The 24,680-nt window shown below is 30.8% G+C and overlaps 3 protein-coding genes across 4 annotated transcripts; 1 reads left to right on the plus strand and 2 right to left on the minus strand.

Annotated features, from left to right (window-relative positions):
- The first annotated feature begins 4,575 nt into the window (after nucleotides 1–4,575).
- LOC111285375 (FCS-Like Zinc finger 13-like) lies at nucleotides 4,576–5,868 on the plus strand. The gene is made up of 2 exons (XM_022874797.2): nucleotides 4,576–5,241; nucleotides 5,469–5,868. Exons 1-2 carry the CDS (start codon nucleotides 4,673–4,675, stop codon nucleotides 5,626–5,628), a joined length of 729 nt encoding a protein of 242 aa, XP_022730532.1. The 5' UTR covers nucleotides 4,576–4,672; the 3' UTR covers nucleotides 5,629–5,868.
- A 447-nt stretch (nucleotides 5,869–6,315) lies between these two features.
- Nucleotides 6,316–10,217, minus strand: LOC111285543 (oligouridylate-binding protein 1C-like). 2 transcript variants are annotated; one of them, XM_089763101.1, is made up of 3 exons: nucleotides 7,434–10,217; nucleotides 7,209–7,360; nucleotides 6,316–6,937 (listed from the first exon to the last, which is right to left on the minus strand). In XM_089763101.1, the coding sequence occupies exons 2-3, from the start codon at nucleotides 7,239–7,241 to the stop codon at nucleotides 6,647–6,649; spliced, it is 324 nt and encodes a 107-aa protein (XP_089619227.1). In that variant the 5' UTR covers nucleotides 7,242–7,360; nucleotides 7,434–10,217; the 3' UTR covers nucleotides 6,316–6,646. The 2 variants fall into 2 exon arrangements, with proteins under 2 accessions (XP_089619227.1, XP_089619226.1); XM_089763100.1 differs by having other exon boundaries at nucleotides 6,316–7,038.
- Nucleotides 10,218–10,360: 143 nt separating this feature from the next.
- On the minus strand, nucleotides 10,361–12,966 carry LOC111285264 (protein TIFY 10A-like). The gene is made up of 4 exons (XM_022874603.2): nucleotides 12,555–12,966; nucleotides 11,306–11,773; nucleotides 11,135–11,192; nucleotides 10,361–10,700 (listed from the first exon to the last, which is right to left on the minus strand). Exons 1-4 carry the CDS (start codon nucleotides 12,709–12,711, stop codon nucleotides 10,595–10,597), a joined length of 789 nt encoding a protein of 262 aa, XP_022730338.2. The 5' UTR covers nucleotides 12,712–12,966; the 3' UTR covers nucleotides 10,361–10,594.
- Between the last annotated feature and the right edge of the window lie 11,714 nt (nucleotides 12,967–24,680).

Consider the following 24,680-nt stretch of genomic DNA (forward strand, 5'->3'; position numbering starts at 1 on the left):
CTTAAATTATTATGATGATAAGATCACTACATTGAGGGGTGATATGATTTTCAATCTAAAGAATGATAAAATTGTATCACCATGGGGAAAGTAATTTTTAAAAAGAATGATAAAATTGTATCACCATGGGGAAAGTAATTTTTAATATCATATTTGACTAATTTATCTTAATGAAAGATGTACTTAACTTTATTTTAGAAAGTTGAATAGTAAAAATTTTCAAAAATCTATTTTTTAATAACCTATTTTTAAAAAAGTTTTCTATTACAATTGAATAAATATTTATTCATTATAAAAATAAAATAATTATTTAATCATTTTTTAGAAATTATTTTTCATCAAAATTGATTTATATTTTATAGTTTTCTAAAAAATAACATTTAACTATTTTATAAATTATTGATTCAATAAGTATTAAAATTTTTTTGTAAGATTATTTTGAATATTTTATATTTTATAATTTATTTTTTCATATAATACAAAATACAGAAATTTAAGATCACTAGTAATTTATAATAGTATACCAAACATAGAAGTATAAGATCACCGGTAATCCAATCATCTTAGTGATCTTATTACTATAATAATTAGATCACTATGATGATTTTGAAAATGATACCAAACACTATTCTAGTGGAAAATAATTATCTTTCTCTTTGATAAAAGTTAAAATGGGTAAATTTCATAGTCTTGATCTTAATTTTTTTTTCATTTCATTTGTCTTTAAATTTTAAGTGCTTTATTTGAATCCTTAACCTTCCACAATAGTTTCATTTTGAATTTCTTTTTCATATTTATTCATTAACATTTGAGAAAAATATCTACGTAGCATGCCAATAAACTTAAACCTAGGTGATGAAATTACTTTAAAAAGTTTGACATCCAAATGAAATAATTTAAAGATTAGGGAGTAAATTGAAACCAAAACAAAAATTGGGGATTATGGACAAAATTTACCTTGTTAGAATATTAAAAGGATAATTCGAGATATAACTTGATATATATATATATATATATATATATATATATCCCATTACTCAAAAAAAAAAAAATTCCTACATGATTGACATTGAATAAAATTAATCTTTTTTATATTATTATCTCAACAAAGCGAGTAGAAGGATTGTGATTGTTTTTTGAGAAAGTTATATCATTAATTAATTAGCAACATTATTATTACTTGTGATATAAATTAATTTACTTGTTATATAGTTTTTTTTTTAATTTTAATAATTAAAATTCAATTTATAACCATGTCAAATATTTAAAAAAAACAACAAAGAAGTACACCTTAAAAAACTAATGGTGATGCATCATCTTTGATTGCCACTCAACGCTGCTTGTCAAATAAAAAATCATTAAGACAAAAGAAAATTATAAAAATATATATATTTCAATATTTTTTGTGTATCATTGATTGAGATCATGGACATCTGGTGTATACACCACTGCTGAAGTTTTCCAAGTTATAATAAATTGATTAAAATTAAATAATTATTAAATCTTATTAGTATTTTTCTGTCCTTATCATCAAAGATATCTTTCAGATTTTATTCTTTTAATTAATAGATTTTTAAATAAGTTAATTTAATCCATTGGCATACATTTTCGTAGGCAACACTGCATTTTTAAAGGAACCAATGGAACTCAAAAAATAAAGCATAAAAGAGTGAAATAATTTCAATAAATTAAAGAAAAGATATGTACTAGCTAGTAGCTTTTAATTTCTTTTGTTTATGTTTTTAAAGTTTACTTCAAATTCTTATATGGGAATCTAGCAGGTTGATAAAAGGACAATGTCATTTGCACTATAATGTTTTTATTCTATGGAAACACACAATTTTTTAAATAATTATTCCCTGTCAATCAAGTTCCAAAATTAATTACTATTACCTTAAAAAATATATTAGTTTCATTAGAAAAAAAAATAAAGGAATTGCTTTTTTTTTTTCAAAGATCATCTTTTCAAGCAATAAGAATATGTTAGACCGATGGAATAAAATAAATTTATGTGTCAAATTTGAAATTTTATTTTTTATTATTTTATAAATTTGGTTCAAATAATAAAAAATATTTTTTTATTAATTAAAAAATAAAACCATCCATTGATTTTGAACTAATTATTTGAATGTGATTTTTTTTCAATAATATAGATGTTGTGTTGATAAAAACATTAATAATAGTTATAGCATTAAGATTTGACAAAAAAACCACAGAAACAAAATGTGGTTTCACTTTCAGCCTATAAAAGGGTGGGTTCACATCTCAAAATTTGAGTGACTTTTTTTATGCATATAAAAAAATCTAAAAAGGTTTTATTTTCGAGAGATAATAAAAAAAAGTTAATAATTGAAGATAGCCGTTGGGTGGTCACATCCTTGATCCTGCCGGAAGAGATGACTCGGAGTCATTGTCACTGGACTCTGGATGAGCTCGTTCGATGAGTTAACGGACCAATAAGAAATCGACATGTGCAGGAGCGCTGGGACCTGATTGGCTTTGCCTTGCTAATCATGAACCGTTCTGCTCGTGGTAACATCGATCAAACCAACTTCAATGACTTTACTACCCCTATTTAATATGTTTAATGACATTACTACCCTCTTAATTTTTTAAAAAAATTTTGGTTCCACTTTTTGTTTTTTTCATGATGCTGCGACGCCGTGTTATCGGTTGATACTTAAACTCTAACTTGCACGATTTTAAAATACGAAAATAAATTTTATCGTGTCTTAAATCAGTTTAACACAAAAAAAAATTACATACGGACACCTTAGATTGCCGGATTTGACTGCCCAGAACACATCAGAACCATTATGTGTCCCGAGTATACTGAGTGTCCCCGCGATTCTAAATATTCTGACGCGATTTTTTGTATTAAACTGTTCTGAGGAACGAAAAAATCTATCTTTATTGAAACTGCACAAATCTGAAACTTGGTCTTGAAAAGTAACATACGTACCTGCTTTTATTGAAAAGAAACATACGTACAAATAGTTGTTCTAATTTTTTATTCATTTTTATTTTTATAATTTATTTTCACGTTCAAATGATTTAATTTTAGCATGCAAATTGTGAACGTTTCATTTTCATTTTTATTTTTTATGATCAGTAATTTTAGGTTGTATTTGTTTCACATGAATTTTTTATCAAAAAATAACTTCTACATTTTTTATATGTGGTTGGAAGAAAATTATCTTATCAACATAAATAATTTATTGATCAATAAAAATAAATTTATTTTTTTAAAAATTATTTTCTCTTTTGAAAAAAATAATTTTTTTTAAAAAATCCATGGATTGGATTATTTGTCAAATTTATTAGAATCAAACTTTAAATATGACTTTTAAGCCTTAATTAAAAAGAAAAAAATTTAAATGCAAAAATAATTCTTTCATGTATAAATATCCAATCATTAAGCTTTATAATATCAATTATTTTATATTTCTCGTTCTTTTTTTTTTGGTTTCAAATGGAGTTAGTGTCCGTACAACAAGAAAGAGGCGTGACGGGGATTGAACCCTCGCGTAGATGACTTTCTAACGGTCTCTTAACCACTTGGGCTTAGGAGAAAATTTCTATATGTCGTATATATCTACATTATGACTAGTAACATAATATAGCTGTAGTTTTTATAGTTTATTATGCAACTACCATCTATTTTTTTATGCGACCATTAACATAATCTTATATACTAACTCTTAGTTGTTTTTTTTAATTTGATTTTATTATATTTAAAATTATTAAAACTTAAATCTTGATTATTGAATTAATAATTTAATACTCTATCAAAGTATTATATGATTATTATTTTTTAATTTTATTTTTTATACTTATATTTTGTATAACTTTTATTTTAAGACCAATTAAATTTAGGATTTAAAAGTTAACATAAATGATGACATTACTAAATTAATATCATATTCGTTACCATATTTTCGAAGAAAAATCCCATTAACAAACACTTAAAATTTTGATTTAAAAAATCTTAAATTGTAAATTTATGTGAAGAAAAATGGTACATTCATTCTATTAAAAAAAATAAAATCTAAGAATATATGGATCACACTTTTTTGATATTCTTATTTCCAAAGATAGGGGTAGTTTAGTAACTTAATAGGAAAAAAACGCCTTTACAGTGGGCCCAGACAACATCCTTCTTCCTGCCAAAAAAACTGGGCCCCAAAATTCAGTGGGCTCAATCAACTTAAGGGAAAACTTGGTGGTTTCAGCAATAATTCAAGGCCCCACAACCTGTAGGTTTCGGCCACGTATCAAAACTTAAACGGTGACAGTGGTCATGGAATCTTTAGTGTTGTAAGTGCACTGGCCCAATGTGGGCCATAGCTCTCGGCATCAGGTCTCAATCATCAGACAAAGACATTATACAGGTTGGTCCCACTGAAAAGTGACTTTTTAGAAAATCATTTTAGGCATTATTTTTTAATAATAATTGAATTTTTTTTATTATCATAACATTGCAGCAATCATCACCCATATAATTCCAAACGAAACCATGGGCTAAGTCTACCACCCTTTCCATCATAAATTTGTAGTTCTTAACTTGGTTTTGGTGGAGAAGACTTTATAACAATAAGATCAACTCCCAATATCTCTCCAATCCTCCACCTTTTAAACAAAGATTTGATATCTTTTTTCTCTTTTCCTAGTTATGTTAGGGAAGAGACCACGTCCAATGATCGGGAAGTTGTCCGAACTATTGCTTTCTGGCAACAAACCCGGATTGTTGGATGTTGTAACAAGCCCCAGAAGTCCATTAGATTTCAAAAGTCCATCACCTAGAGGTTTGAAGAGATATGATGTCGGTGGGGTTGGACTAGGAATCGTTGCTGCACTGGACAATTCTAGTTCTGATTCCTGCAGGCATGCTATTTGTAGCTCAAATTTGAATAGATCAACTGCAATTGTTGTCAATCCTTGCAGGAATTCTGATAGATTTAGAGGAAAATATGAGGATTTAGAGGTGGAAAGTTTGGAGGATTATACTTATGTGACAAGCCATGGACATGGCAAGTCATCTTCAAAGGTGTATTATGACGGAGTTGAACGAGTTGAACAAAGGAAAAGTAGTTCTAGACATGACAGAAACAGGTTTGGTGCTGTTAAGAAAACCCCAGCAGCAAGATTTGTGGAAGATGTTACTTACCCAACTTCAGATTTTCTCAGTTCTTGTCATCTATGCAGGAAAAAGCTGCATGGTAAAGACATATACATGTATAGGTAAGAACCCTTTCCCTTGTTCATCTTTTTGTTTAATTGCTTTTAGTCAATCAAGATTCCTCTGTGCAATATCTATGGTTCTTGGTCATCCTGATTAAAAAGAAAAAGAAATCATGTGCTTTTTTCAGAATCGTTTGCTTGTTTGTTGAAGTTTAAAATATCATCTGTTACTGTTTGTTATAAGAGAAACACTGATGATGATTCCTTTGTTATAATGATATTTTCAGAGGGGAAAAAGCCTTTTGCAGTCCGGAGTGTAGGTCAACTCAAATAATGATGGATGAGAGGAAAGAACAATGCAGATCAGAAGCTTCAAGATCTGCAAAAGTTTCAACCTCCTCTCATAATACAGAGCAAATTTTCTCGACCGGTATTCTTGCGGTTTAGCCTTACCAAGCAGCTTATGATTTTGGCCGCAAAGACCACTCGTATCTATAGGAAAATACCATACGATTATTAGGATTAATAATAACTTTAATTTTCCAATGTCAATTTAGAAACAAGAAGAAACCAGAGAAAAAAATTTGAGAAAATTTTGGTCGGATTGGAGTAGAGCTTACTTATGCTGTAATGAGAAATATGAAATTTGATAAGAAATGAACTTCCTTTATGTAGTTTTCATTTCCATATTCATTCCATCCACATATCCGTTTGAGAGAAAATGATAAAGAAAGTCTGGGGCTTTTTTTTTTTTATGATCATAATCCAAAACTAAAGCAAAATATCTATGATCTGTTAAAAAGTCAGAAAGATGAAGCAATCTCATATTGATGAACCCAAAAGCCTTAATTCAGTTAGCAAACGAATGAATTTGGCATCAAGCAATTACTACATGTTGCAATTTTAGTCAAGAGAATATGATAAAGCCCTGTAAGTTGTGAGCTTCTGCTTGAAGTTTTAAACCATGGACCGATTGCGCTTAAGAAAATATAAAAAATCTAAAGAAACAATAAGTATTTTTAAGCTTTAATTATTATTATTATCATATGCATTATGCGTGAATATTTATTTATTTTATTTTAAAATGATAATGATATAATATATAAATATTTTTTAAATTTAAAGTTTGAAATATAAATAATTGAATTTTTCGTAATATATTATTCAATAATACTCACGAGTATATAAATAAATTATATATTGAAAGTTTCTATCAAAATAAATTGAAGAATGGAAAAAATATTAATTACTCTCCAGTATATGACATAATATTGCTTTGACTGAACTAAACCACAATGGACTAGACGTTTCTCAAATAATGAACTATCCATACAAGCGTAAGGTAAAAAACCGTGAGATTCAGCAGTCTAGCCAAAGAAAAAAAAAAAACAAATTCGAAAATGAAAACAGTAACAGCATCCCACAGTTCCCCAATTACTTGTTAATAGGAGCTGGATCCCATCATTTATCGGTAAAACATAAGGTACTGGGTTGTCGCAACATTTTGGTATCCACCATCATAGATTGCCTGACTAGCTCCAGCAGCATCCGTTCCCATGGCCACCTGCTTAAGGGCATGCTGACGTTGTGGGTGCATCGTACTCGTTACCTGTGCGCCACCATATTTACTTAATGTCGTATGTCGTTCACAGGCAGCAAGGTCCGCAGCTGAAAGACCAGGCATATGTACAGCAGCTGGTGGAGGCAAACGGGTACAGCTTGTTCCTGGTGCAGTAGGTTTGCAACCCCATGAGCACTGCAGCATTAAACCATTTGAAAGGTCATGCCACAATAACATAAAATTTGCACCAGCCATAAGTGCCTGCAGCAAATCTAGAAGCACATCCACCAATATCACTAGTACAAAAGTTCCATACCAGGATGAATGGTGGCTTTTGGTAAGTGAAAACATTAGATGAGTGACATCAATTTATCAATTAAAGTACGACAACAAACTGAATCCTTAACATTCGAAATCATAACAAACAACTGCAAAATCTGAGATGGGGTTTTTCAAAGAGAAATACCTTTAATTGGTTTACCACATAGGATTTGAGCATTTCCCATCTGTATAGCTAGAGCTGCTTCAGTATGTGGACTGTATCTCACAAAACCAAAACCTTTATCTCGTTGCACGCGAACATCTTCAATAGTTCCCGCTGCAAGGGTTTGGAAATGCCTGTGGAGATCAACTGATATAACCTGCAATTTTTTCTTAATGTATCAGAACGACTACCAAGAAAACCAATTACCTTTCATCTATGAGACGGCAAAAGACTGATGTGCAAGGGAACGATATTGCCACTAAAATTTTTATTAGAAGTTCTCATTTGACCCTAAGGGTGGAACACTGAGAGAGTAAAGACAGAGAGAATAGGGAGACGGAGCTCCCTTGATTTTTTTATTTTTTTTTTGGAAATGGAATTAAAAAAAATATACCGGGACTGAGTTAAGGTCAGATATCGGGAGTATAAAAGACATTAATCAATCGTACGAGTGGGCTGCTTGAATGATCGATAGTTAATCATTTTTTATTTTGTGACAATTATTATTAAATATTTTTTTTTCTTTCCTTTCAAATTTCAAGATTGACAATAAAGATGAAGAATTGGGCTATGATGTGAAACTAAATCCAAAGTCCTAAGTATTGGGAATGCATAAATCTCTGTCGGCCATTTTAGCCATGAACTCAAGTTGCTTGTCTTCTAAAGTGAACTTGTAGACCCAGCTTTGAAAAAGCTGAACGGGGGTCTATGCAGGCTGCCTCAATAATTTCTTAGCCCAACATTTGACCATGGAGGTATGGACTATTACTATTACTATTATATTGCCTGGTTTCAAGGCCCATTTTCAACCCAACTATGCTCACACTCTTATCGTCTGTCAGCTCCAAGCAAAATAATAAGTGCAATAACATATAAAAAATGGTATCCCGTAGATTTAAAAAAAAAAAAAATTCTAATATCAATACATGCATCCTTTCTTCTATTCTTAATTTGCCATCTATTTATATAAAAAAACCAACTAGTGCAAGAGTTATATACACTAAACCTGTCGAAGAAATAGAAAAAGATTTTAGTTGTTTCAACAGTTAAGCTATGTGAGTTTTTGTAAATCATCATGCTTTTGTGAATGGATAATACAATTCTGAAACTATGGGATTCTAATTGTTTGCAACTTGGCAGAAAGAGTTTACTTGGAACAGAGACAGTAGCAAATGGCCAAAACAGATCATCAAAACTAAAGGATAATCCAGGAAAAGTGTCAGAAACTTTATCATCTAAAATTTGACTATTAATGTGTGGTTCTCGTGTTTGAAGTGTGACAAATTGGTTTTCCTTTTAAAAAAATCACCGGCCAACCATCCCACGAAAGCAACTGAATTATAACAAGCAGACTTCAGTTCACACAATATTATATAATGAAAAGATGCCTTGCCTGGTGAATTAAAAAATTAAAAAAAAAAGAAAAAAACAAATCCAGCCCATTGTTTCTCATTACCAATGTCTACAGAATAGTGAAAGGACAAGAAAAGCATGTTATTGTTTTACCAAATGCCAATGATCATGAGAGTGGAATGATACTCTCTTCTTTTTATTCAAGTCTACAAAGAGGGCTTCAGATACAAACGTATGTGAATTAAAATTTGTTCATCTCTTATTTCATGTCTTTGACCTTATATACACTTTTTTTTTTTTAATAACGGCATGTCTTCAAATTTTATTTAAGTTTAAAGATTAAAAAAATTAATCCCCTTAGGGATTAATAAGTGTGGATAGATCTTTGACCTTAAAAAATATTATTTCATCATTTATGATGAAATTATACTTAAGGACTCGATCAAAAAAAAAAAAAAAAAGCTCCCTTATTATGGAAGGAGTGATCAAATAAAGGTAAGAAAATCATGATTGAATAATATTTTGGACTATCCACCTCTTATTATTATTATTTTTTTAATACCAGGTTGCTGCATTACAAGAAAACGTGGGAACCCACCAGAAAGACACTCCATTCTTTTTTTGTGATTGAAAATAGGGAAACCAGCAAAGCAAATGCGTGACAATTAATAAATACATAAAATATAGTAAGTGTGAAATATCTAATTAATCATAAATAAAAATCATAGAGAAATATATAATATATGTGTGATTGAATGAGTCAAATTATATAAATAAATTTACCCTACCATTTCTTCGACATGACATGTGATGCCAAAACAAGGTATAAATAATGTACGTATCACCATCCACCACCACCTGATTACCCCTTTTTCTCTTGTATTTTATTTTATTCTATTTTTTTATGATTAAAGTCATCGAAGTGAAGAATTTTGGAGGCTACTTTTGACTATTTGAAGTTAAAATTTAGCGTTCACAAAATATTTACACGAACAAGAAACCTATTAATTTTTTTTATAAATTTTTTGCTTGACTTCTGAATGCGTACTACATATAAATAGCCATTTTACCCATTTGTACTACATATATATTTTTTATCATTATTTAGTGTCAAGATTTGTTTAATGGAAGATGCTTTTGTTGAAGAAGAAAATATTGAAAATTGCACATGATCACAATTCACAGGTATTGCATGGCCTTGCGTTTGACATGGTAAAAGATTCTTCAATGTTCTACCGTGTCAAAACTCAAGAATTCATTGATCATGAACTTGAAATGGATTCACTTATTGAACATAAAATAACAGAGAACAGTTTCTGCAATGGTTGAGACAGTTTTCTTATCGGATTTCTTATCAGTCTTTTAGCTGAATGATTGCTTAGCTGGTTGAATTGGAAAGTTGCAATACCAATCTGTCTTGTTTGAAAAAAAAATTTTAGCTTCTCAGGTTTTCAGATTTTTAACATTCAATCAGACTACAGAGTCCAAAAGGGATGATGATGCAAAGGGTTAACCAATAAAGCAGCATGATTACTGACACTAAAAAAGTAGTGATGATAAGACCAGGTTGTGACTGTGATTTGATATTAATCCAAGACTTGCTAAACTGCTCCATACCTCTCTCCCCATTCACATTACACTAATTTCAGTTTTCTTCTGCCATTCATATTTCAAGAGCAATTTCATTGTTCTTCATAGTTCATAGCTCATCAGCAGCAATTGTTTACGCAAAGAGTACCACAGCAATCATGTAGTGATTTCTACATGACAGAAGAACAAAATTTTGATTCAAAATTAACATCAACTAAATGCTTATTAATAGAAATAATTACAAGAAACTAATAGTGAGATAGGATTGAGAGTTAGGATCTAAGAGGGCTCGCCAGAGCTTGATAACTTGGAAGCATGAACTGCCAGCTAAGAAAACAGCAGGCTTAAAACCAGCTGGAAAAAAAAGGGATAGCATGCTTAAAAAAAGCCTCAAAAAAAGAATTCAACTTGGCTGTTGGCTCAGACTACTGTGGTGATTGAGCAGCCAAACCCAGCCATGACTTGCTGTCGCCTGTCTTGGAAGGAGGTGCTGCGGAGCTACTTATCTGGTATGGAGCTCTTGTGGTGATCCTGTGAAATGATCATCATAAGGATATCAACATCAATAAGTTAACTCAAAGTTGTATAAACCATCACTCTTGCCAAAAATTTTAGACAAAGGAACGTTAACTTGTCATAAAATGCATCTCCTTTAATCTTATTAAGTTATTAAAATTCAATACAACAATTTATGGTGCCAATCCCAGAAGGGTAGACTCAAATCCTAAACCCAACCAGACGTAAGTAACCTACAAACCCCACAACCCACCCCTTTCTTCTCAAAGTTCTTGATAAAATGAAAGGATTTAAAGGAACAAAAAAAATAGCAGGACTCTCTCAGCCCTCCATACATGAATCAGAAAGAATCAAGGACTCAAAAAAATTTAACTCTAATCGCCTATTTCAAAACAAATTACAATAGATTTTTAAAATGTAATTTCCTTTATTGATCTCTAGATGCCTACCTATCCTTTCGCTTCTCTAGGAACCTGTGGAGCGAAGCTCTCCTTGCAATTGGCAGATCTGCAATAGACAAATACTAATAAGAATCCCTATGTAAAACATGAGAATATGAAGCATAACTCCATCTTCCTAACAACTCCATTAAAAAGACCAAAATGGACAATGAGGATTACCGCCAGGAATGGGTCGCTGAGCAGGTTGAACCACATTTGGGGTAGGAGGAACTCCAATGCCAGATTCAATTGTAGTTCTGGCCATGCTAGAAGTAAAAGGGGAGTTTGTCTTGGCAGGACTGGGGTTGAAGCTGTTGTTTTGGGAGCTGCCCTTGCCAGCTAAAAGCATGATCTCCTTAGCTTTGTCAGCTGGAAAATCATTGAACACAATCACTTGTCCACCATAAAAGATAGTCATCTGTGCAGTTTGAGGCTCCACGGCAGCAAATTTGTTCATGCTAGTAACACTAGAATCAACCCGTTTCAGACCATCATCCTTAGCAACTGGTGATGAAAAACAAGCTTGTTGAGGAAACAAATCCATGGATCTCAACTTCCTAGGAGCTGCAACGTTACGGCCACAAACATCGCCTGAGTTCTCATTGACAGGAAAGAAATTCATTGTAGGACGCAGCATCTCTGGTGTCCCTGCAACATATCCATAAATAAAACGATACATTAGACTCAAACCCTGTTATTCTAAAACTACACCTTTAGCACTTCAAACACTTGTGCTTCTAGAACTGAACTAAGCCTGGCTATTTATAATAAAAAATCCAATGATCCTGTCAAGTTTTAATGAGATCTAAAAGCCAGTATTTTGCCAACAGAATATAAATTGACGGGATCATATCTCAACAGAATTTTGTTCTTAAAAAAAAAAACATACATACATGATTCAAATCCTCATCATCCCTCAAAATTGGTACTTTTGCATCACGCACATGCTCTATTTCTTCTGATAATTTTTTTTTTACTTTTCAAAACAATTTTTTTCAAAATTGAATATTTTCAGGGGAGACCGAGAGAATAAAGGGCACGTTTTCTGACTGTTTTGAACCATTAAACATGAATATGTCAATTTGCAAATCTGATTTTGAGGATCTGAATATTGGACAACAAAAAAAATTAAAAAACAAAAAGATCCTAAATTGAAGATTAATTTGATTAAACAACTTCAAAATTTTGAACGTTAAAACGGCTAATTAAACCGCATGTCCGAGGAGAAAAAAGAGGTAAAAGTAAAAGACACAGAAACGAGCTTAATTGAACTTCATTTATATAGCTAGCTTTAAATCAAGCTTCCTCTTTTAATAGTAAAACAAACTCGAAAAATTCTAATTCAGTGATTCTTTCTCAGTTTCCTCTGTTTCCTCATCGACCCAAAACTCAAAAAGATAGAAGAAAAGCACAGAAATAAAGAACTTACCATTAGCTTCAACGTTGCATGTCATTCCCAGAGATAGATCTCCAAAACTACCTTTCTCCTTCAAGTACTGACTCAACAAATTACAAGTTTGAGTAAAGCTTGACTTCTCCGGTGACCTCGCTGGTTTCTGACCCATAAATTCCGGTGAACACGACATACTTCCGACTAAACAGAACTGTTTACTCCCTTTGCTCTTTTTGGTTTTCAGAGAATGATTCGAGATCAAATACCTCGATCTTTGAACTTTTTTACAACTGCATTAAGGATCTGTTCGAGAATTGAGATGTTTTCAGATAAGAGAAAATTTATTTATACGAGGAGAAGGATAAAATGGTTTTTGTCTTTGAAAAGCTGGGGAGAAGGGAAGGTGGGTTAAAAGCACGAGGAATAAATGGGGCAGCTTGATTTATTCAGCGTCGAAAGAGGCTGCTTTAATATTTTTATTGTCTCGTTTGTTTGGGTTTTCAAACACGTGTTCTTTTGTTTTTCTTTTCTTTTCTGTTTTGTTTTATTTTCCGTCAACGGCGATTTTTTTATTATCATGAATTTACTTTCTTGTCCTTGTACTGATAATACATATTTGTTTCTGGCTTTGTTAATCTTTTTTAGCACGTTTTTGTTTCAATTAAATAAACAAAAATTACGGATTAAGTTAAATTAAGAATTTTAAAAAATTATATATTAATATTTTTAAATATACCAATTAAAGGTGTTTTTAAATGCATGAAAAAAAAATTCTTACCATACCATAATTATCATTTTATGATAAGATAGACATGTGTTAATTCTTTTAACTTCAATATTTTAAATGATATTTTAAAAATTTATACGTTAAAATTACTTGCTATTAAAATTTTTTTCTTTAATAAGCAAAACTTTTGTTTATAAAAAAAAATATAAAATACATGTTTTAAAAAGAACAAGCTTGCCACGTTAAGCAAAAAAAAAAATCTAAAAACATAAACTTACTATTAAATTTTCATTTAATACTTCTACTATTTTATATAGTTACCCCCCCCCCCCTTTCAAAATGAAAAGTAAAACTTTCAATTGAGTTTGAATTTACTTTTTGTGTTTTTCTAAAAGTGAACTATAGACTTTTTCAAAATTCAAAGTCGTTTTCCCTTGTCCAAAAATTTGACCTAATTTTCCCTTTTCAAAACAAGTTTTATGGGAAACATGGTTAAACTCCACACGAAGGGTATTTCTGTAAAATAAGTCTACTAATTAAACACCTTAATTAAAGTTTAAACAAACAATAATGAATCCCATTGGACTGACCATAACAACGTTAAAGATAACGGCGCTTGGTGTGACTTTCTCTTTTTACATAATAACTTAGTTATTTATAAATTTGTATACAGTAGTACTTGTTTTTTCTGTTACGTGCCGTCGTATAGGCGAGCGGTTCAACCAAAGTGGGCACCACAAACCCAAATGCGAACACAAAAACACCGCCTTCGCCCCTTTCCCATCCCATACTTCCTTCTCAAAAAAGGCAGCGGCATGTGCACGTTCCTTCCCCCGGTAATATTTCGACACGTGTAAACTTAATGTCGGACATGCAATTCCGCGTGGGGAATTTTCGCCCTTTCCCCAATTGGATGGTGCAACTTGGAGTGGGGAAGGGGCTCGGATATCCTACTCCTATTCCCATTTTTGTTTGTCTTGTCATCTTTCATGTGATTTTTTATTTACTTATCATTGTCGTCGACTAATATTCATAATTTTTTTTTCTTTGTTTCCTTATTTTGGATAAGAGAATAACCAATGTTTCCATTAATGAAGTTTAATAATGTATATCTTATCCTAATTACTAACAAATACAACGGGGACATGCTAGCTAATATATTCCAATCTAATAGATTAGGCACATGTTAGATTGTCACAATGGATTGTTGTTGAGATAAAATATTATTATATTTTTGTTAAAAAATTTTAAAAATTTTTTATCACAAATTAAATATTTAATATTAACTATTATGAAAGATATATATATATATATATAATGTTCACGAAATAAAATAAAATTTCAAGCATTTTAAGTAATAATACCCAGGAAATGCAAAAAAAAAAATTAAAAACTCTTACAAAATGTTAAATGTTTATTAATTCTTTTAATTTCTATAATCACGATTTAATTTTTAACAATTTGAAATATAAAAATTTTAAAAATTAAATACCCAATAAAGCCGTATTTATAGTTAATTATCTTAACTTAAATGCGTGGTCAAGAAAATAACTTAAATATTTTCTCTCTCCCTGTGTTTAAAAGATTAAATGACATAAAGTTATACCATGTGAATCAATAATTTGATACTAAATGCTTAATCAACAACAGGAAAACAAGTTGGTGATTACTTTATTATGCTTAATTTTGGAGTTGTGTTTTCTTTCTTTTGAACTTCACCTCATACTTTTTATTATTTTATGGTAAGTAAAATAATATTTTTATCTAATTGGAAGTTTTGTAACTACTGAAATATTTATTTTTCTTACCAACTGACATAGAATTGTTTAAGTTGATAAATTTGGATTTTTGTACAATAAAATAATAAAAGCATCTTGTAAATAAAATAAAAATAAATTTGGAATGTTGTGGCAAACAAATTTCACTAATAAATAAAAGAAAAAGTCAAACCCGTGTGGGAAACGCGGAAAGAGAGAAAGATGGGGATGGTGGTGGGTGCACATGCACCGCATACCGGCTCACAAGCTTAAAGTAACACGTGGCCGATAATCAGAGGGTAGTGAAGAGAACATTTTTTCTCGTGACGGGGACATGAGAGTTGCAGCTTTTTCGTTTTCTTTTAATTTTTTTATGGTCTCCAACATGGGTGGTCCCCACGTTTTGCACAGTGATCTAGAATTGTGTATAAAAAAAAAAGAAAAACATGAAGAAAGAGTCACGGGCGTCTCGACTCGACTCCTGACGTGCTGTAAGAAAGAGCGGAGTAACCAACACGTGATTGGCGTGTCGGCTCTGGTACTTACTGACGAAACACCCTTCTATTTGTGGAAAATTACGGCACCATACCAACACGAATCCTTTTTGAGTTGTGGTATTAAGGGACCGCTCTCATGCTAAAATCGTGGGCTCAATCCCTCTCCCTCCATACTTGCTTTTCATCAGACGTCTTTTCTCATTTGCAATGTGTTACTGTTTATGATTTTTATTTTTCTAGGAGATTTGTCGAGGCTTAAGTGTGATTCGTAAATCCCAGCAAAAAAATGGTAACAGTTCTTCAATTTAATGCTTGCTGTTTTAAGTGTCAGGTCGGTCAAAGTGGAGAGTGACATTCAAACTTTAATGCAAAGGGGCAATGGGGCCAAAGATTTTTAATTACAAGCTCTTGATTTTGTGTTTCTTTCCTTAATGATTGTTGTTTTCATGTCATGTGAGTTCGTGGTTGGTGTAACCTCTCATTTCCCACTACTTTTGCGATCAAATTATGCTAAGCATGGCAAAATCTTTTCTCATAATCCAAAAAGATCTGCAGCTTAATTCTCTACTAATCAAATTACTCTGATCTTTTACCTACCTCAGACCCCCTCCCTCCAAATTGGATTGCCAAATCAATGCTCCTTACAAGCAAAGGGGGTTGGTCATTGGTCCGGTGAGATCAGTGTCATAATCACATTTCATTTTGTATCAATTACATGATTACAAATTAGTGCATGACAATTGCAGTTGTCTAAAAGAAGGGGAAAAAAAAACCAATATTGTGTTGGAAAAATTGGTAAGATTTGTCATAATATATAGATCCGTAAATTTATAATTAAATTTAATAAAATAAATGGAGTCATCATTAATTTTTTTTATTTATATGTGATTAGTTATTTAAGGAATCTATCATTTTAAGAAGCTCTTAAGCTCGATTAAGGGTCTCTAAAAGAATATATTCACGTCTACAAACCAGAACATGATTCAAAAATTCGGTTACATGTGAGAAATGTTATAACACCCAATGCCCATCCAAAAGATGATACCATATTATTTCAAATTTATCATAGGGTCTTGAGTCTAATATTTTCAAATATTGAAAATAATTTATAAGATTCTTCTATTAATTTAGTAAAATTTTTAAAAATATTTTCTCACTTCAAGAGTATTTAAGAATCTTATTTATTTCCTTGAAAAGGTTTCGTCGTCGAAAAAATATTTATTATTTTTTTTGTTAAAAATATATCTAATTATTACACAATTCGAACCAAATTCGAAATATTTTATTGTTTTGAATTTCTAAATTCTTCACCATTTGGGGTTATTTAGAATTTTTTTAATTATTTTTTTCAAAAATAAAATAATATGAAAAATATTTTTATTGAAACTTCATCTAAATTATTTCACCATTTAAGATAAATCTAGAGAAAATTTCTCACCTAAAGATTTTTTAAAAATTTACTATTTGAAATTTTTAAGAATTTCATCATTGGGTAATTATCACATATTTTCAATCAAAATTTTGTTTGAAAAAGAATACAATTACTTATGTTGAAATTCTGTCTAAATTATTTCACCATTTGGGATAAATCTAGAGAAAATTTCTCATCTAGAGATTTCTTAAGAATTTATCATTTGAATTTTTTAAGAATCTCATTATTGGGTAATTTTATTTAATTTCAAAAATTTTTATATTTTTATGTTTTATTTATTTATTTTATTTTATTTTGCTTGAAAATAAACATTAATTATTGTTATTGAAACATTATCTAAATTATTTCACAATTTGGGACAAATTTATATAAAATTTCTCACCTAAGAATTTTATAAAAATTTAACATTTAAAATTTCTATAAATTTCATAATTAGATAATTAATATTTATTCCTAAAATTTTATTATTTTATTTTTATTAAATTAAATCATGCAAAAATATTCCTAAAACAAACACATAAATAAATAAAAAAACATTAAAAAAAAAAACATACCAAAGGACGGCTCAACTTGTGACTGGAATTGGCTCGACTTGAGGCAGAAAAAATAGCTTAAAAACACGGTTCGAGAGTGCATGGCTCGGCTCCAAAGGACGGTTGGCACGCGGATCAAACGCGGGTCGCAATCGGATCAAATTGATCCGATGGTAAAATGCGCGGATCCTATAGAAATAGTAAAGCCAAAACGGCATCGTTTTACAACGGTATAAAAGGTAAAAGCTTTCGTTTTTCTTCAGATGCCTCCCTTCTTTCTTTCTCTCTTCTCTTTTTTCCTCTCCCCTCTCTCTGCAAAATTCTAGAATTCGATTGAATGTTCTACCAAAATCTGAAAAAACCCGTCAAAAACTGAAAAAAGATGCTAGAAAATTCAAGTTTCGTTGAAAAATTGATCGGAATCTGAAATTTTTTCCAAAAATTTTCCAAAAAAAAAAACACCAAAAATTTTGAAAAATTCCTAAAAATCCTAAAATTGCTTCTGACTCATTCCAAAATTTTTTTGACTCTTACTTTCTATTTTCTACTCTTTGTTTCGTGTGTTTAATCTGTGTCTAAGCTTATATTTATAGGTATTAATTAGAAGAGTTTTTGATCAATGCCAATTCCTTCTGTAATTGGGATTCAATCTTTGAGTCAAATTTTAAGTTTACCAACCCAAGAGTCATGGCAAAAAATTTTCCTTCTAAAACAAAAAATTATATTAAAAAAATAATTAAAATAAAATTCAAAACAAATAACCAAAAAAAATGAAAAAAAAATAAAATGGGCCAATCTTGCCCCATTTGGACTAGGTCCAATTAATCTAGGCCTGAACCAAATTAGGTGTCTACAGCTGCCATTCTTTACGCATTTCTTGTGCAACAGAAATTGCGCAAAGACTTAGATACCCTACATGTAATCATCCAAACATATTCACACTTTTTTTTAAGTAAACAAAGCTCCTCTAAATAGAGGCGAAACAACTTTGAAAAAATAAATTGTTCCTCTAAATAGAGGTAACTTAACTTTGAAAAAATAAATTGCTCCTCTAAATAGAGGCAACATAACTTTGAAAAAATAAATTGCTCATCTAAATAGAGGCAACATGACTTTAGAAAAATAAATTACTCCTCTAAATAGAGGTAACACAACTTTAGAAAAATAAATTGCTCCTTTAAATAGAGGCAACACAACTTTGAAAAAATAAATTGCTTCTCGAAATAGAGGTAACATAACTTTGAAAAAATAAATTACTTATTGACAATCATGATCAAATGAGTCATAGATCATGTCGGATGGAATTTGTAATGAAAACTCAAAGATTCATAATTTGAGTTCAACATTCAAAGGTTCAAATTCGTAAGAACCTTTCAGTTTCGCAGGAATTCACTGAAATTTTGATTCTTAAAATTTCAGTTCAAATCTGTAAAATCTCAAGATTGTATTTGCAAGCTGTCAGGCTCGTACTTAACATTTAAAGACTCTCATTTGAATCTTGAATATTCTCATCCAAAAATTCAAAGCTTCTTATTTAGATTCAAAGGTTCTCATTCAATAAATCTCAAAGTTTTATATCTAAAAGATTCTCATTTGAAACTTAAAACTCAAAGATTTTTTTTTTTAAATTCAAAGATTCTCATTTGAAATTCAAAGACTCTCATAAAAAAGATTCACAAATTCTTTTCAGGTGGCCCAAACTTTTGCATGAATGAATGTCATGATCAAAGATGCAAATGCCTTCTTAATGATGCAAATGCAACAACCTAAATTCTCATAATGCCATATTTTTAACCATAATTTGAATGTTTACTAACTGATGCATTTCCAAAAAAAATTTTAACTCATCAAATTATGTGCACGTACTATTCAAACAATGATGCCAATGTTATGCATGGAATGGAGATGTTAATAATGTCATGAAATCTTAAATAATTGTGGTACTCAAGTTTCTCAAGCTTTTATTATTATTATTATTATTATTGGGCCCCCAAACCCTTCAATCTCCAGATACTTCGACCAAATCGATATAATTCTTAATCATCCCTCTCGTTTAACCTTCATCTTCTCTTTTAAAAGAAATCTTTTCTCAAATTCAATGTCCTTGTCAAGAACTAAACATTTCGTATTTATCTTTATTACTTTTAACCTTTCCAATGTAATGTAAAAGTCTTTCATGCCATTATTTATTTATCAATAATTATTTCAATCTCGAAAAGGCAAGAATGCAATCATATATTTCTTTCATTACAAGGTAAAAAGAGAAAATAGTTAAAAAAAACTAAGAAATAATCAATAAAAAAGACACACGAAGAATGAAATGAAATGTCTTTTATTATTAAGAATGATAGCAAACTTTACCAATTGGAAAAGAAAAAATTACAAAAATGGGTATGAAGGGACAATGCCCAAAAATAAACAATCCAACAATCATGATAACATATCTCGAAGTTCTTTTCGAAACTTCAACTACCTGATGCATTTAACAATTTAGAGCTCTTCATAACATACTATCCTCCTTACCAATGAATTTTTAAATTCGATGCTGTATCCTCCTTATCTAAGTTGCCTTTTCAAGTTTTTCACTTAGATAAACCCTTTTTTTATTCAAATCACCCTTTTGGAGTTTTTGCCTTGAGTCTTCATTTTTTTTTCATTTTTTTATTTTATTTTTTCTCTTTTTTCAAGCATAGTACTTTTCCACAACATCAAAATTTATAGAATGAGGTAGAATATTTCCATTCAGCTCAGCCAATATCAATGCTTCACCAGAGAAAGCTAATTTTACGACATACGACCTTTCTCAATTTGGAGTCCATTTTCTTTTATTATAGTGTTGACTTGGAAGAATTTTTTTCAAGACCAATTCTCTTTTTCGAAAATAATGATGTCACATTTTTTATCATGAGCCCTCATAATTCTTTTTTGATATAACTGATCATGGCATAACGCTGTCAATCTCTTTTTTTCGATGAGATTTAACTATTCATAGCGCTCTTTAATCGATTCAACCTCTTTCAGTTTAGCTTCTTTTAGAACCCTCAATAATGAAATATTCACATCCACTGGCAGTATAACTTTCATCCCATAAACCAAAAATAATGGAGTTGCCCTAGTAAAGGTGTGCATCGATGTTCGATATACATACAGTGCAAATGGTAACTTCTCATACCAATCTTTATAGGTTTCGATCATTTTCTCAAGCATTTTTTTTATATTTTTGTTTATCGTCTCAACTGTCCCATTCATTTTCGAACGGAATGACACCGAATTATGATGCTTGATCCTGTACTAGGTATATATTTCTTGCATCATCCTGCTATTCAGATTCTTGATATTATCTGAAATGATTCTCTTTGAAAGTTTATATCTATAAATAATCTCTCTTTTTATGAACTTACAGATCATAAATCGTCTTATAATTTCAAATGATGCTGCATTCACCCATTTCGTGAAGTAATCTATCATCAAAATAAATATATGCCGATTAGAAGCTTTTGGGGTAATAGGACCAATGACATCCATGCCTCACTTAGAAAATGATCATGGTGGCATCAAAACATGTAAAATAGATGACGAAGCATGAATCTTATCAGCATAGATCTAACACTTGTGATATTTTCGAGCATAGTCAATGCAATCGTTCTTTATTGTCAACCAATTATACCCTACTCTCATGATCTATCTTGCCATCATATGTCCATTGACATGTGCCTCACATATCCCATCATGTATCTCTTCGATAATTTTTTTTGCCTCATTCTTATTTACACACCTCAACAATACTTGGTCATGGTTTCTTTTGTAGAGAACATTTTCATCCAAGAAAAAACTCATTGCTAGTCTTCGGATAACCCTTTTATCATTCTTAGTTATCGGGTAGGGTATTGTTGGTTCTTAATGTACTATAAGATATCATAATACAAGGGCTTTCCATCCTTTTTCTCTTTTATATTAGAGCAGTGAGTCGATATGTCCTTAACATCTAATCTGATGGGCTGAATGTCAGCACTGTCATTAATTTGAACCATTGCTGCTAAAATAGCCAAAACATCAATAATTAAATTCACCTTTCGAAGTAAATGATCAAATTGAATATCTTTAAACTGCTTGATCAACTCTATGATATACTTACAATATATAATGAGTTTTGAATCTCTCGTCTTTCATTCTTTTTTCAACTGATATATGACTAGAGCTTAGTCTCAAAGCACTTTTAATACTTTAACTTTTTTATATATAATAGTTTGCAAACCCATGACACATGCCTTACATTTAGCGATGTTATTTGTGCAATTAAAATTCAACTTTGTTGTTATAGGATAATATTGTTCTTCTGGAGAAATCAAGATTATCCCAATTTCATGTCCCAAGGCATTGGTAGCTCCATCAAAATATATTTTTCAATGGTTCTCTTTATGCTCTTCCTTTTCTAGTAGGAAAACAGTAATAAATCTTCATCAAAAAATTCCAATCTCATTGACTCATAATCTTCAGTAGCACGATTCACGAGAAACTCAACTGTGACACTCCCTTTTATTACCTTCTAACTTACATATATGATATTATATTTTGAGAGCATTACTTGTCATCTAGCAATTCTTTCAGATAAAGAGAGTTTCTCGAATATGTATTTAATTAGATCCAATTTTGCTATGAGCCAAGTTACATGATAGAGCATGTATTGTCTGAGTTTTTTAGCGGTTTAAGCTAATGCACAACATATTTTCTCTAAAAAGAAATACTTGAACTCGTATTCTATGAATTTCTTACTCTGATAGTAAATAACTTTTTCTTTTCAGCTAGACTCATCTTGCTGTCCCAACACACATCCCATTAAATTCTCGCACACCGTCAAATATAAAATAAAATGTTTCCCTGATGTTGTCGACACCAACACTGAAGGATTTGATAAATATTGCTTAATTTTATCAAAAGTTATTTGGCATTCCTCATTCCATTTTCCAATGTTATTCTTACGAAAAAGCTTAAATATGAGATCACACTTGTAGGTTAATTAAGATATGAACCGAGAAATGTAGTTCAATCTTTCTAGAAAATCTCAAACTTCTTTTGGTATGCTAGGAGGTAATAGATTTTGAATGGCTCGTATTTTGTCAAGATCGACTTCAATCCCTCTTTCACTGAGCACAAAGCCTAACAACTTTCCTGATCTTACCCCAAAGTTGCATTTAGCTGGGTTCATCTTAAGTTAGAATTTTTTCAACCTCTCAAATAGCTTTTTGAGGTTGGTGACATGATCTTCATCTTATCGAGATTTAGCAATCATATCATTTACATATACTTCAATCTTTTTATGCATTATGTCATGAAAAAGCATCATCATGGCTTTTTGATATATTGCCCCAGCATTTTTTAGACCAAAAAGTATGACTTTATATTAAAATGTTCCCCACATAGACACAAAAATAATTTTTTTCATGTCGTCTTTAGTCATCTTTATTTGGTTATACCTTGAAAACCTATTCATAAAAGAGAAAATTGAATGCTTGGCCATATTGTCTACCAACATATCAATATGAGGTAAAAAAAAGTTATCCTTTGGGCTAGCCTTATTCAAATCGCGATAATCTACGCACATTCGTACCTTTTTATCTTTTTTAAAAATTGATACAATGTTGGCTATCCATTCTAGATACATGGCTAATTGTAAGAAACTTGCATCAAACTGGTTTTTCACCTTTTCTTTGATCTTAAGTAACATTTCAGATTTTATTCGCCTTAATTTTTGCTAGATTGGCTTACATTCTGGCTTCAAAGGTAGTCTGTGTTCTATTATTTTTTTACTGAGCCCAAACATATCCTAATAAGATCAAGCAAACATATCTACGAATTCTCAAAGTAGATTTTCCAATCATTATTTGTCTATCAACGAGAGTGACATGCCAATTTTAACATCTTTCTTATTCTTTTCATCTTCTAAATTCACCAATTCAGTTGTCTCTTGATGAGGCTCAATTGGTTTACCTTCTTATTCAATCAATCTCATTAGGTCCGAAAGAATAGCATATTCTTCATAATCATCTTCATTATCAAGTGTATCAGTGTTAATTTATTTTTTAAAATTAACCCCTTGATCGTTATCATGATTATTTTTTTGTTTATTTAAGGACCTAAAATTGAATGAAATGAGATATATTGACGAAATGTATGAGAAAAAATGGAGAAAAAAAAGAAATAAAGGTACTAAAAATGAATGAAAATGCATCATTCCTAATTTTTATTAAAATAATAATAGATAAATGACCCAAACAAGAATAACCACCCCAAAGTCTTGGGCATAAGCTATTGGGATGTTCAATTACATTGAATCGATATTAATAATAGCAGGCATTTCAATAATGTTCCAATTGTTTAGCTCATAGTTTGGTGGACAAGGACGAACCCATGTGTCTTTTTCATACCCACTTTCATCTTCAATCGCGTAGATGGACAACTAAGCAAATGTCCCATCCATGCTTTGTTCAAAATCTTCTTTCGCATCTGAATACATGAATCCTCTAGGCTTAAAGGTCTTATATAAGTGTGGGATGATCATTATTGTCTTATTTTGGCTTGTCTTCCCCTAATTTTTTAGTCTTCTATTTCATAACCAAGACCTAGTCTCTCTCTGTTGTCCATCAAATTTGAAGGCTCCCTTAGCCCTTGTAAATTTTTATCCAATCCTACTCTAAGATACCAACTTTTATTAATGACCTGACACATCACTATCTTTAAACATTATTGGCTTTTGGGTCCCTCACCCACAGAGTTGATTAACTCAAAAGATCGGTAAGAACATTCTATCTTCTTCCTCAAACACTACCACTAACTGACCTTTCACATTGAACTTAATTTTTTAGTGCAGGGTATAAGGGACAACATCTGCCATGTGAATTCATGGCCTTTCCAATAGATAGCTATAAGATGGAAAGATATCCATTACTTGGAATTTTATATTGAAAGTGCATGACCTAATTTGCAAAGGTATCTCTATATCTCATAAAACTTCTCATCTAATCTCATTGAATGCTCGGATAACCATTTGGCTATCTTTCATATACGAGTAATCAATAGGTAACCTTACCAAACTTGACATAAGAATGACGTTAATAATAGAATTGTTGTCGATGAAAACTTTGGCTATGATATGGCTCTTACGCTTAATAGTGATATACAGAGTCTTAATGCTTCCCTTTCATTCTAGAGAAATTTC

The sequence above is a fragment of the Durio zibethinus genome, chromosome 6 (genome assembly GCF_047325235.1).
Source record: "Durio zibethinus cultivar Kanyao isolate XHJ-2024 chromosome 6, ASM4732523v1, whole genome shotgun sequence".
NCBI lineage: Eukaryota > Viridiplantae > Streptophyta > Magnoliopsida > Malvales > Malvaceae > Durio > Durio zibethinus.